Here is a 15764-nt window from a genome sequence, read left to right as displayed (position 1 = left end):
AAGACACAACACAGAGGAAATCGAATGGAAAGATAATTTCCAAGTAAAACAAGTGCGAAATAATCAGAAAAGAGATAAAGTGTTTTCTAAAAAGCATGACAAAAATCAGGAAATAAACCCATGTTTTGCATGTAGAGGTATACACCGGAGGAAAAATTGTTCATTTAAAAAAGCGAAGTGCTTTCGTTGTGGAAATATAGGACATATAAAGACGTACTGTAGAATGAAGATGACAAAACGTCAGAACAAAGGAAAAAGAATAAACAATATGTCATCGGGAGAAATTGGTAATATAATAATGAGGGAATTCATGAATGTGAAAATCAGAAATACAAGTGTTAAAATGCAGTTGGACACTAGTAGTGATATCACCATTATAAACAAAAAAACGTAGAAATATGACCTTAAGCCAAAATTAATTAAATCTAAAAAAGTAGCACATGGTATTATGAGAAAAAGATTATATTTTTTTGGTGAATCTGTATGTAATGTAATATTTCAAGGCCTAACAAAAAAGGCAAACATATATTTATTAAACGATTCATTTAATCTATTTGGCACAGAGTGGGTGGAACTATTCAAAGTATGGAATACACCCATAAGTCTTTTGTATGAAAATATAGTCAGTTCAATTGAAGGTTCGAATGCAGTTGAGGGATTGAAACAAAAAATTGCAGTAAAACAGAGTGGAACACTTGTATGTAAGCCAAAACGAAATAAAAAATTGCCCCTGATAAAAAGTAAACATTGTTCAAATGAAGATGTTCCATGGTCAAGACAACACATTGATTTCACTGGTCCTTTAAATAGTCCATACTACTTAATGGTTGTTGATAGTTTCTCGAAATGGCTAGAAATTTGTAAATGTAAAAAAAACAACCTCCTCAACTATGATAAATTACCAAATGCATAGGTAAAATGACCTATTGGGAAAAAAGTAGAAAAGACATACAGAAAAGATATAGGAACCAGCAAAAAAAGGGATTCATGAAAAGTGAACCAAAGAATTTTTAAGAGTGTACTGTGTGACACTTTTCTAAAAAAGTGAAACCGGTCAAGTGAATAAACATCATTAAAATTGCTTTTTCAAAATTTCTTTCATATATATGTATGTGTGTATGTATGTGCACATGTATGTATGTATGTGCACATGTATGTATGTATGTGCACATGTATGTATGTATGTTAGTATGTGTATGTGTGTGTGTGCATCTAAATTTGCATTAATTCACCAGAAAGCAATAAATTACAGAACTCAATTTGCAAAAGTAGAGTATTCTTTAATCTAAAAAAAAAAATGTTAAACTCAAAAATGTCCCTCCTCAGAATCCCTCTTTACAGCAGGTTTAGTGGGCAGTATAATGTATCATGAACTTATTGTACACAGTGCTCAGGTGCTTTACATATCTGAGCCTGCTTTCTCTAAAAGCATTGGACTTGTGAAAATATGTTAGTTTATTATTTTCTGAAAGTGTACCAGAGACACACCAATAGTTACATTTTTTTTTAAAGAAGTTATGAGTCACATTTTTTATGTAAAATGGTTGTACAAAGATAACATATTCAATTATACAGTCTTCATAGCAGCTCTCATGGTTATGCATTATTTACTTAACCACATTTCAGCTTTTATCTATCAATACCCCGAATGTGTGTGTGTATGTGTGTGTGTGTGTGTGTGTGTGTGTGTGTGTGTGTGTGCGTGCGTGCGTGTGTGGTGCTTATACATATACACACACAGAAACACACACACACATATACAGTAGGTGTGTATGTATGTGTGAATGTGTGTTGTTGAAAACATGACTATTTTCCTGTTACTTTCTATGTTTCTTTTATCTCTTTTTACCAATTTCTTTCAATTATTCAGTATGAATGGTTTGAAAATAATAATATTCCAAGTTCCATTGATATTTCAAGGTGTCTTTGATCTTATCCTCCAGAGGAAAACATTTGCACTACTGGATGTGATTGTTACTTTTTGTTGTTACCTTCATTGTTGTTGTCATGTTTAGTCCTGAGGTCACCCCCTGATCAAATAAAATCTATAATTTAAATAAATTCCTGTCATCTCATCTTTTATTCTTTCAGACATGAGACATTATTGAATTTGTACTTCACATTTTTAAGAAATTTAGGTTGATGTAGCTGCTACTCCTTACAGACCAAACAACCATGTAGAACAGTGTTTCTCAATCATTTTTCGCCTAGGGACACCTTTGATTCCTGTTTACTTGGATGTATCCTCCTAGTCATTTGATGTTTTAAAAAATCTTACTATATTTTTATTATTAAACTAGCAGTATCGCCCGGCATTGCTCGGGTTTGTAAGGGAAATAACTATATAAGCATTTTTAGAGAGTTATAGCCAAAAAATAGCAAAAAACTGCATTAAAAATGGAAAAAAAATGATGGTAAATTTTTTTTTAAATCGTTGACTCATCGTAGACATTTTTAGAGAGTTACTTCCCTTATATAATAGCGAAAAAATGCATTAAAATGGAAAAAAATGATGGTAAATTTTTTTTTAAATTGTAGACTCATCGTAGACGCGCGCTAATACCCAGAAGGGCTTGATATGAATCACGACTATAAGATACCCGGTTTTGGTTAAACTGCACAGCAAAATGTGGGAGTAGTTAGGAATCTAAATCGTAGGAGACAGATACACAACTTCACTTTTATATATAAAGATATTATTAGGAACTGTATTAAAAAATTGTTAAAATATTTTGTGTATTGTAAAAGTGGCACTCTGTCAGTTACAATGATGAGGATTACAGTTGATCCAATCAACGGAAGAGCCTGCTTGTGAAAATAACGTGCATGTGACTGAGCACTCCACAGACACCTGTACCATTAACATAGTTCTCAAGGAGATTAAACATAACACAGAGATACAGGTACTACTCATTTTTGCCAGCTGAGTGGACTGGAGCAATGTGATATAAAGTGTCTTGGTCAAGGACACAACATGTTGCCAGGAAGTGAACTCACGACCTTACAATCATCAGCCGAATACCCTAACCAATAAGCCGTATGCCTTCAGATTATTCTCTTTTACTCTTTTACTTGTTTCAGTCATTTGACTGTGGCCATGCTGGAGCACCGCCTTTAGTTGAGCGAATCGACCCCAGGACTTATTCTTTGTAAGCCTAGTACTTATTCTATCGGCCTCTTTTGCCGAACCGCCAAGTTACGGGGACGTAAACACACCAGCATCGGTTGTCAAGTGATGGTGGGGCGGGGAACAAACACAGACACACAAACACACAGACACGCACACACACATATATATATACATATATACGATGGGCTTCTTTCAGTTTCCGTCTACCAAATCCACTCACAAGGCTTTGGTCTGCTCAAGGCTATAGTTGAAGACACTTGCCCAAGGTGCCACACAGTGGGACTGAACCCGGAACCATGAGGTTCGTAAGCAAGCTACTTACCACACAGCTGCTTCAACGCCTATAGAAGTATATAGAAATATTATAGAAGCATAACCTATTTATTAGAGAAAACTATAAACAACAAACTTTATATGGTCCCCAAAGGGCCAAATGGACCCTGGATGAGAACCACTGGTATAGAAGCTTCCTCGTTGGCTCACTTTTAATTTTTGTTTTTGTTTTTCATTTTTTAAAAAAATTTCATGCAAGAATCATGCAATTTCTGTTGGCAGCTCTGTTTCTCATTGATTATCTCTGAACTTTAATATTTTTCTGGTCAATGGTATCAGGTTTCTGGACACAGTTGGAATATGGTCTCATCATCTGCTCCAAGTTTCAGTTTGCTTTGCTATTACTACTGGAAGATGCTATTTAAGCTCTAACCCAAATCAATACCAACCGCATTTGCAACATTTTTATGAAGAATATTTTTGAGCGAGAATGTCTTAAAATGGACCCCGGAGCTCTATTACTGCAAACCAAGCAAAGAGCATTATAATAAAGAAGTATAAGAATACCAAAAAAAAGACTAATAGAAACACCGGAAATAGAGCACAGAAATGTTATCAATAACACATTTCTAAATAGAAAGGTGTTTTGACTATCTATATAGATAATTTTGTGTGTATGTGTATGTGTGTGTGTGTGTGTGTGTGTGGTGTGTGTGTGTGTGTGTGTGTGTGTGTGTGTGTTTATTTACAAAAGGTGTTGTGACTAAATAGAAGTCTGATTATCTATATATATATATGTGTGTGTGTATATATGTGTGTGTGAATATGAGAAGAGAGGGAGATGCATAAAGGTGTTCTGACTATCTATATAGATCATTATGTGTGTGTGTGTGTGTGTGTGTGTTTATATATGAAAGGTGTTGTGACTAAATAGAAAGTCTGACTATCTATCTATATATATATATGTGTGTATATATGTGTGTGTGAATATGAGAAGAGAGGGAGATGTATGAAGGTGTTCTGACTATCTATATAGATCATTGTGTGTGTGTGTGTGTGTGTGTGTGTGTGGTGTGTGTGTGTGTTTATATACGAAAGGTGTTGTGACTAAATAGAAAGTCTGGCTATCTATCTATCTATATATATATTATATATATATATATATATATATATGTGTGTGTGTGTGTGTGTATATATGTGTGTGTGTGAATATGAGACGAGAGGGAGATGCATATGTATGTGCATATATAAATACGCGCACACACGTTATGCATGCTTTCATAGACATCTGCATCAAAAGAAATGTGCGAGAGAGGATGAGAATAAAGTGTAATCTTTATTATCAGTCACAATCTTCCAATCAGCCTTTCTATGTTGCAATTGATAATGAGTCTCTTTAAATTCCCTCCTTTCATATTCTTTATTACTTATCATTTCCTCCATCAATGCCAACATTGTTGGTTGCACTAGTAGCTGATCTATAATCATAATACAAATTTTATTTATTTATTTTTCCTTCTGTTCTTTTTTTTTTTGTTGTTGTTATTGTTATAATCTTCTCAGTTCTTTATTTATCATGTTCACCTTATAAACTAAAGCAGTACCGAAGCCAGTTGTTATTGACATCAGTCACAGTTTAACTCTTTTGATACCAACCTACCTGAAACCACCACTGGATGCTATGCTGCAAAGTTAATTGTTTTAAAGTAATCTTAATTAAAAACCTCTATCAAAATTTCATATTAATTTATATTCCAAACACCAGCTTAATAATGAAAAAGCTATTTTACTAAATTCTTCATTATTTTTGAAATTAATTGAAATAAAAGTAATTTATTTATTAGAAATATGGTAACAAAAGGTTTAAGAAGCTAATACAAGATATATCCAAAACTTAAAAGTATTTCATAATTGTTTCGAGCAGGCAATCTGAAGTCTCAACAAATGTTCTTGATTGGTATATTTAATTAGAAAATGGTTATCGTTTTTGTGAAGGAGTCATGATTATAAATAATGTGTTCAATTCCTAGATGGGTGGCACAGTGTGTCCTTGAACAAAGCCCTTCGTTTCAAGTTGCTCCTGCTTAACTAAAGATAAGTAGCTGTACTATTTCTGGTGCAGCCCTCTCACTGCTTTTAGCTGTCTCATCCTAGATGGTCAAAGATGGAATGGAGGTTTGTGCAGACACAAACCAAAGGAGACACATTTCAAAGAAGACACATTTCAAAGGAGACACAAACCAAATGAGACACCAACCAAACTGAAACACATGCCAAAGGAAACAGAAACCAAAGGTGGTTTGTGTCTGCTCATGACAACACAGGCACTTAAAACAATTGATACATTCTACCAAGTTATACACGTGTGTGATGGTTGCGTTATTGTAATGTTTTCAAAATTTACCTAAGCAGATATATACTGCTGCTTATAACAAATAGAGCAAGTTGCAATATCATCATCATCATTTAACATCCACTTTCCCTGCTGGCATGAGTTGGATGGTTTGATAGGGGCTGGCTAAGCAGAAGACTGGACCATGTTTCTCTGTCTGTTTGGGCATGGTTTTTACTGGATGCCCTTCCTAACACCAACCACCTCATAGAGTGGACTGCGCGCTTTTAATATGGCATCAGCACAGGCAAGGTCAGTTTTGGCATGGTATTTTTTTTTTACAGCTGGGTGCCCTTCTGACCAACCATTTTACAGTGCGGACTGGATGCTTTTTACATGGTACCAGCACTGGCAAGGTCACCAAGTAACTTGCAAGACAAAGATCTTTTGAAAGGAGATGGGGCATTGGAGGAGATAATCTTGTGCCAGATTATGAAAGGTTAGAGTGTAACAGTGAGACAGAAACAGGTGTCTTGTTGTAGAGGAGATATGTGGTAACCCGGTCAGACAAGCAGAGAGAGTGTGATCGAGATTGAGGCTAGGAACAGGTGTGTTGTTGTTGAGGAGATACATGTTTAACCAGTCAGAGGGAGAGAGCAAGAGAAAGAGAGAGCGTGGAAGAGAGCAGGAGAGAAATGGTGATGAAGCACTAGGGCATGTTCATAAGCGACATGGACCAGAATATACATGGGATGGTAAAGAAAAACAAGGGAGAGATAAGTGGTGACAAAGTGGAAGGGCTATCCTCAAAACACTGGGTCAGAATGTAAATGGTAGGCTATTGCCATGGCACGTGGGTAGGGAGTAGGGACTTCACATAAATTCAAAGAGTATTGGAGTGGGGAATGCAGTGACTGATAAAACCTGGGCATATAGAGGGGGTGGGGAAGATCAGGATAGCAATAATACAGTGAGTGGGGTAGTGAGGACAGGACTAGGGAGCAAGACATAAGCAAAAGCTTAGGGCATGAAAAGAGGAAATGTGAGGAAGAGGAGAGATGTAGTTTGGTTTGTTGGGGTACGGTGTGGAAAAGTTTTATAGTTACATGTGGGTGGAATCCACAATGCTTCTAGAACTCAGTTTGCTGAAGTGGGAAGGTTTGCTGAAGAAACTTGTATTGCCAGACATCTCAATCCATTGTCATCTCTTCCATGATGCCCAACATCCTAGAATCGATCCTCACCATATCTTTCTGGCTTGTTGGCACCTCTTCTACGGGTGCCAACCACTCTCAGTGATTGGCACTTCTTTATGCAGCTGTCTTCATTCATACACATCATATGTCCAAGTCAATGTAGTCTTCTTCTTTGCATGCTACATCTGATTCCTCTTATGTCCAACTTTTCTCTCAACACATTTGCACTTTGTTATATGTGCACACTGATGCTGCACATCCAATGGAGCACACTACCTCCATTGTTCTCTAGTCTGCACATGTCTTCTGCATTCAGAACCTAAGTCTCACTACCATGGAGTGTTTGTACATAAGGATCATGCAGTCTATTTCTCTCTGAGAGAGTCCTTTTGTTGCCAACAGAGGCAAAAATTCCTCCATTCAGTTCTTATTCTAGAAACAATACTTTCCGAACATCTTCAACCATTGCTAATTTGGTCACCTAGGTAACAGAAATTATCCACAACCTCAAAAAAAGCCTCCTAGGCATTTGAGAAGTACATTTATATTAATTAACACAGATGCACAAAACCATAAATAATGGTGAAAAACACACACACACACATAAAATGATACAAAAGAAATAAGCCTTAAATATTAAGATTCAACTTCTATGATTTACTCTTAAAATTTTCTCTTCACCTAAAGGTGATAGCTTGGCAGAATTATTAAAATATCAGATCTCTACATTCTGAGACCAAATTCTACTGAGATCAGTATTTAATACCATTAATCAGCTATATGATTCCAAAATATGTGTTAGAACTCAGTATTTGTTCACACATTTCCCATTAATAATTAACTTAAAATTTAAAATGTTATTTCCAATCAATTTCTTAGAGCAAAGTACATCTTAACAATCATAAGTTTTGACACTTTATCTTCTCTTTCATAATATTTAGACACATTTACATCTGACCATTCATACATTAAGTGTTAGTACTGTGTAGTGAGGTTAATTTCACAGCCAGGTTTCACTTGTTGAATAGACAGCCTTGCACTCTATTTACACCTTGCACTAGTGAACTCACTTATAATTAATAGCCTAAGGAAGAATGTGCTTCATTAGGCTGATAAAGAATTTTGTTGAGTACATAACCTGAAAACAGAGGTTCAATGATAACAGCAAAAAGAGAAATTAAAGATGCTCCAAATATATTTCAGTAGTGCATCAGATATGTTGGCAAATAATATAAAATTGTGGAGGCACATGGCCTAGTGAAACGCCCAAGCTCCACGCAGCTCTGGCAGAAGGTAATGGCGAACTTCTGCTGACTCTTTCGCCACAACTTTCTCTCACTCTTTCCTCCTGCATCATGCAGCTCACCTGCGACGGGCCGGCGTCCCGTCCAGGTGGGGAACCTATATGCCAAGGAAACCGGGAAACCGGCCCTTATGAGCCAAAGATGGCTCAAGAAGGAACAAGCAAATAATATAAAATGGCAATGGTGAGGCAGAGCCTAAAAGTAAACCAGCAGTTGGGAGTTGTTATTGTGTAATCTCAGATTATTAGCCTCGATCACATGGATATATGATCAAAGATATTCCAACCCAGGCCATCCTGTGTTGCTTTTGTCTTTTCTCCAGGCAGAGTGCATTTAGAACTCTTACCATTCAATGTTTTTAAGATATAGTTGGATGTATTTTGAGAGAGGGTTGCTTGCTATTTCTAGAAGATTGAATGACCCTGTTGAGGCTCTTTCATTGGTGCATCAACTGGATGTTGTCAGTAACATAAGGGTTCCCATTCATGAAATGGGACAACAATGTTGGATATTATTGAGCTTGATAATGATTTAGAGATAACAGTTGTTAAGCAACTCTACATGAGAGCTAAAGTATTTGGAAGAAAGTGCTCTGGAAACACTGCCAAAGCCTTGTTAGCAAATATACTTGGTTCTGTGGAATGATGCTTCTTTTCAGGATAGTTGATCTCATTCATATTTGGTGTCTATTAAGTATCGCATTGTATTAAGTTCATCTCTAGACTACCTGTGCCATTTCCTTCATCATAGGGTTAGGCGTGGCTGTGTGGTAAGTAACATGCTTACGAAACACATGGTTCCGGGTTCAGTCCCACTGCGTGGCACCTTGGGCAAGTATCTTCTACTATAGCCTCGGGCCGACCAAAGCCTTGTAAGTAGATTTGGTAGACAGAAACTGAAAGAAGCCCATCGTATATATGTATATATATATATATGTATGGGTGTGTGTGTGTATATGTTTGTGTGTCTGTGTTTGTCCCCCCAACATCGCTTGACCACTGATGCTGGTGTGTTTACATCCCTGTAACTTAGCAGTTCGGCAAAAGTGACTGATAGAATAAGTACTAGGCTTACAAAGAATAAGTCCTGGGGTCAATTTGCTCAACTAAAAGGCGGTGCTTCAGCATGGCCACAGTCAAATGACTGAAACAAGTGTATATTAAAGTAAATGATCAAATCACTTTAATTTTTCATTTAAACCTTTTTGTACCACACTGTCTGAGACCATCCAAGGTTCTATGATACAAATTTATTGTTTTAAAGAGATCCAAATTAAAAGCTTCCATAAAAATTTACATTAATTTATGTTTAGAACACTAGATTAACTATGACAAAATTGCAGCGTGGAAGGTGTTTATAAGCCATTTAAGAAACACACAAAACCATTAGATTCACTTCAACATTTAAGCTTAATTTGTCAAAAAATATTTTCGTCACTTTGAGACCGCAACCTGTTCACTGACAAAACATTGTGCTGCATTGTGATGCTTTGTCAGTGAACAGATCACGGTCTCAAAGCGACGAAAATATTTTGACAAATTAAACTTAAATGTTGAAGTGAATCTAATGGTTTTGTGTGTTTCTTAAACGGCTTATAAACACCTTCCTTGCTGCAATTGTTTTTGTTCCAGTACATGATCTCAGATCAAGTCACTCGCTATGCAAGTACATCTCCGTAATATGACAAAATTATTTTGCTAAAAATTTTTTAAAACAAACACTGTGTACTTCAACAGAATTACAGTAATGTGGCTATATTTCTGACCCTCTGCTCTGTGTAGTGTCACTGAAGTCAACTTTGCTTTCATCTTTTTATAATCAATAATCTTAAAGTGCCAGTCAAGTACAATGGATTAGTGGAATTGTAAGAACATTGGATGAAATGGTTTGTAATATCTATTTCAGTTCTGTGCATTCTGAGTTTAAATCTGATCTCCTGTCACAAGGAAAAACACAAATAAACAAACATTGGTGACATTTCTGTCATGATCTCAGACTGGCAAAACTGACATGATACCAGCCCTTGTAAAGCAAACAGAAACACACTTTCCTTAGTTTGATCAGAAGATCAGCTGCAATACAACGACTGAATTATTAATCGGATAACTGGTTTCTTGAAGAGACAGATAATCAGGTTGTAGAAATCATTACAAATCATTTTGTAAAATATTTAAGAGATGAAGTGTCTGTCAGACAGTGTTAACCATGCATCACCACATGTATGTGCTGGCCTGGACATGATTTTTTTGAAGAAGACAAGCAGTTGCCTATGTAAAAAAACTCCCCACTATCTACACCAATGATGTTTATCCAAGGGAAAGTACTTCAACTTAGACCAGTACAATATGGTACTAGTGTTGTCACAGGTTTGCTTTATATATATATATATATATATATATATATATATTTTTTTTTTTTTTTCTTTACTACCCACAAGGGGCTAAACACAGAGGGGACAAACAAGGACAGACAAAGGGATTAAGTCAATTACATCGACCCCAGTGCGTAACTGGTACTTAATTTACCGACCCCGAAAGGATGAAAGGCAAAGTCGACCTCAGCAGAATTTGAACTCGGAACGTAACGACAGACGTTAAACAATGATGATATTGTCAATAGATAATATATCCGAATAAGAAGCACACACTCTCTCTCTCTCTCTCTCTCTCTCTCTCTCTATATATATATATATATATATATATATATATATATTGTCAGTAAGTCATAAATCCGAAAGAGAAGCACACTCTAAATTATGGAGCTGTAGAGTAATTAGATAAAGACAATTATGGCAAGTCAATGGGGTTACCCAGGGTTTCATGCCCATAAAGCACTTGACTTTTCAGCGTCTCATCAGACCCTAAAGTTTAGGGTCTGACAAGACACTGTAAAGCACTTTATAGATGCGAAACCCTGGGTAACCCCATAGATTGGCTATGATTATCTTTATCTAATTAATATATGTGTGTGCATGTGTGTGTGTGTGTGTGTGTGTGTGTGTGTGTGTGTGTGTGTGTGTGTACATTGTCTACCAAATCCACTCAAAAGGCTTTGCTCAGCCCAAAACTAATGACTGCCAATTCACTGCTTTAACCCTTTCGTTACCAACCCGGCTGAAACCGGCTCTGGTTCTGAGTACAAATGTCCTGTTTTCAAAAGTTTTGAATTAAAATCTTCCACCAAACTTTAGTCACAATTTATGTTCCTAACACTTGCTGAATGATAACTTAGTTATTTTACTAAATTCTTTGTTATCATCATCATCGTCGTTTAGCGTCCGCTTTCCATGCTAGCATGGGTTGGATGGCTCAACTGGGGTCTGGGAAGCCAGAAGGCTGCACCAGGCCCAGTCTGATCTGGCAATGTTTCTACGGCTGGATGCCCTTCCTAACACCAACCACTCCGTGAGTGTAGTGGGTGCTTTTAACGTGCCACCGGCACAGGTGCCAGATGGGGCTGGCAAACGGCCACGGTCGGATGGTGCTTTTTACGTGCCACCGGCATGGATGCCAGTCGGGGCGGCGCTGGCAACGGCCACATTAATAATTGAAAGAAACACAGAGCATCTCAAAATAAATACAGTAATGAAAGGGTTAAACATGACAAGAGAAACTAAAACAGAGGAATAATACAGTTCTACTTACCCACGAAAACAAATTCAATGCAAAAAGTATGTATTTAAGAACCTTTGTCCGATATTTGTATTTCCGTTTTTTCTCCTCATACTTTGGATCTAAGCGACTACTACTTTTACGGACAGCCCCAGAATTGTTTTCCACAACAGTAGTAATAGAGTTACTATCTACTATTGTAGCCATAGAGTTTGTGATTGCAGATGTGGCCACTGAATTGTTCTCTACTGCATAAGAGGTACTGGGAATTTCTTCAATGCCTTCATCTGTACCTGAATCTTCAGGACTTGCTAAACTGCAGTGTGAATGGGCTGAGTAGCGATCCCGGGATGAAGAAGGATGTGTATCTAAAATAGATAAAGAAAAATTATTTTAGAATGAAGAAGATTGTTTACAGAGAATAGCAAACAGTTGTTATTTTATTGCTGTTTAACCCAAGGCAATGCTGATTGAACGGCTCTAGACTGTGATGATCCCATTTTTATTTTCTAGACACATGGTTTATCAGATATCAACTACAGATAGACAAGAGGTGTAGAGGAATCACAGTGAAGAGAAGATTGTATTTGTATGATGACGATGATGATGATAATAGGCTTTCTATGAAGGGCTGTTTCTGTAAAACAAAGCTTCACCCTTGGAATTTAAACTGACTTCTTTCTCTCTTCCAACCAAACCTTCATGACAAGTATTTGAAATAATTTGGTGAGTCATCTGAGCAGTTGCTGGACACCTGACCACGTCTGAAGTTGTATATCTCTGTTAAGCTATTAAAGGTCTGTCTCTCTCTCAACATGTTTATGCATACATTGCTTGTATTGAGTACACAGTATGTATTACAGGTATTGGGTCATTCTATTAGAGCCAAGGGAAATGAAAGGAATGGCAACCAAAGAAAGAATGAATGAATGATAGAAAGAAAGAAAGACAGAAAGAGACAAAAGAATAAAGTAAAAAGAGAGAAAAGTATAAAGTCAAAGAGGAAGAGAAAGAAGAAAGAAAAGCCAAGAGGAAGGAAGGAAACATATAAAAACAGAAAAAGATCCTTTCTAATTATCAATGAAGGGCTTTTAATAAAGCAACAACAACAACAACAACAACAACAACAGCAGCAGCAGCAGCAGCAAAAAGTCATTCAAAATAAAATAAAAAGAAGTGAAAGAGAAAAGAGGGAGACAAAAATAATTACTAACTGGTTTAGAAAAAAATTAGTTAAATTCTTCCTATTTCACCTGTATAGTAAGTGTGTGTGTGCATGCATGGGAGATGCACATGTATGAATGCATGTGTGTGCATGATTGGGGTACATATGTATGAGTGCATGTGAGTGTCTGTGTGTGTGCACACGTGTGTGCATTCATGTGCATGTGTGCACATGCATACACATGTGTGCATGTGTGGAGTGCACGTGTATGAGTGCATGTATGAGCATGTATGTGTGTATATATGTGTGCATGTGGGGGATGCACACATGTGCACGTGTATGTGAATGTGTGGGGTGCACATGTGTGAGTGCATGTGTGTGCATGCATGCATGTAAATGTGTGTGCTTGCATGTTTATATATGTGTGTGCATGTGCACACATGTAGAGGTACACGTATATGAGTTCATGAATATGCATGTGTGTGTATGTGTGTGTGCACGTACATGTATGTGTGTGCACGTACATGTATGTGTGTGCATGTGTGTGTGGATGCATGTGTATATATGTGTGTGTGCATGTGTGCATATGTATATGTGCATGCATATGTGTGTGTATGTGTGTGTGCATGTATATGTATGTGTGTGCATTTGCATATGAGTGTGTGCATGTGTGTATATGTGTATGTGCATGCATGTGTGTGCATGAATGTGCATGCACATTTGCATGTGTGTATTTTAACCTGAATAGAAACCAATTGCAATCTTCTTCACTCTTTTGAAACACTTTCCATGTGGAAGATTTCTTCAGATTTTGGTTAACTTTAATTTATTGATGGGAGAAACCAGATTAATGTGGTTTGATGATAGAGATTGAATGGTAATGAGAACTTTTACTTCTTTAATATTTAAATGTATGTGTGTGTATGTGTATTCATGTGTGTATGTATGCAGTTTTTAACTCTTCAAGTTGGTATGTATGTGGGTATGTGTTTATGAATATGCGTATAGATTTACCTTTTTTTATGTTTGTATACATGTTTGGATGCATGTGGGTATGTGCTTATATGCATGTGTGCATTTATATGTGTATGAGTTTGTGTGCAAAGCAATCCTTATTAAGATTATTTTTTTGGGTGTGTGCGCATATGTGTTTATACAAGTATTGTGTGTGTGTATGTGTGTGCTAGCATGTTGCATCTGTAAAGGCAATGAGTGGTGAGGGTTTGTGTTTTGACAAATTTTATACATACGTTTGTACTATGTGTGTATGTATGCATGTGTTTGGAGGTAGTAATGCAGATAAACACAGTCAAGCATGTCACACATAAACATATACATATATGTATGTGTGTATACACACACACACACACAATCACACATACACATGGACACATATATCTACATCTATTCTGAAAGCAAAATATATATATATATATATATATATATATATATTATATATATATATATATATATAAATATATAGACATATATTTACATAGAGCACAAAAAAATACAGAATACTATAAAGGAAATGTATAATGTCATAACTCAATAGATGTTTCAGGAATCTATGAGTTACATAATAATTGTAATAGTCATAATTTGCAGATGGAATATGCAAAAAGTATTGGGTATGCTACTAGTAAAAGTCATGGAAATATTACAATAAATTCATCTTCTCTCATTCAGAAAAGATTGGCAAATACGGTTCATATGGTAGTGCCAGAGATCTAAATGTTTGAAAACAGAGAGAGGAAGTAGGCCGAGAACAAAAGAGTACGAAGAAGGAGACAGATATCTACAACTTAGAAGGAAGAATAGAGGTAGAAAAGGGGTGGAATGAATGGAGGAAGAATAAAAGAAACAGGGAGAAGAGGAGAGAGGGTAAAGTTGAAGTCAATTTGGTGAAAAGAAATGTTACTGATGGTCAAGGGAATCTAACTAAGTGACAAAAAAATCACTTAGGGATGGCAACTAACCAAACAGAAAGACTGGAAGAGATAAGCAATGAAGGAAAGGGGTGAGAAGGAAAGTATGTTGAGATAGGGAGCAAATGGTCCAAGGAGAAGTGAGAAAGAAAATGCTGCTAGCCTAGCTAAGTAAAGAGCTTAGAGGAAATCATAAAGACATTACATAATGGGCAAATGTGGAGTAAAATTTGTGTTTACACAAGAAGATTACATCAAGCCTATTGAGTAACAAGATATTATAATAGCAAAGAATGGTGAGTGATTCTCTGCAGCTTAACTTACAAACATAGTGGTTAGTGCTTTACAAACCAGAATATTCTGGGACTTGAGGTGGTGTATATATGTAGCTTGGGAGGTAGAGAGTTTAGAGGTTCCATTTGAGAATGAATTCAGGGTGAGTTCAAGAGAAGTGCTTGAAATCATCAGTGCTGCCAATAGTGAATCCAGCCCGGTGGGAACATGGAAGTATTACTCAGAATTTATATACAACATTATGGCATAAATAAAATCCATCTAATGGACATAGTTGGAAGACCCAACAGTGTTTGTGTGAATGTGTGTATGCATGTGTATACGTGTATGCAGGCATGCATGCATGTATATCTGTTATGTATGTGTACTGTGCACACACTCGTGTATTAGTTTTATGTCTGCTTTGCTCTTGGGCTTGAATATGTGTGTATATGTGTCAGTATGCTTTTATGTGTATATGAATTTGTATGTATGTGTGTATGTTTATCAGAGAGGGAGAGAGAGAGATAACAAGGGATAACAAGAGACATA

At 36.5% G+C, this 15764-nt stretch overlaps 1 protein-coding gene across 2 annotated transcripts in view; it reads right to left on the bottom strand.

Annotated features, from left to right (window-relative positions):
• The window catches only part of LOC115226965 (tetraspanin-33-like), a 194048-nt gene that overhangs the window by 39755 nt on the left and 138529 nt on the right, over positions 1–15764 (bottom strand). For both annotated transcript variants that reach the window (XM_036500532.1, XM_036500533.1), the window contains exon 3: positions 11880–12214. In XM_036500532.1, coding sequence (XP_036356425.1) covers positions 11880–12214 — 335 coding nt within the window. The remainder of the gene's footprint in view (positions 1–11879; positions 12215–15764) is intronic.

The sequence above is a fragment of the Octopus sinensis genome, linkage group LG2, assembly GCF_006345805.1.
Source record: "Octopus sinensis linkage group LG2, ASM634580v1, whole genome shotgun sequence".
NCBI classification, from domain to species: Eukaryota; Metazoa; Mollusca; class Cephalopoda; order Octopoda; family Octopodidae; genus Octopus; species Octopus sinensis.
Note: the sequence above shows the minus strand (reverse complement) of the source record. Positions and strands in the feature narration are given on the sequence as shown.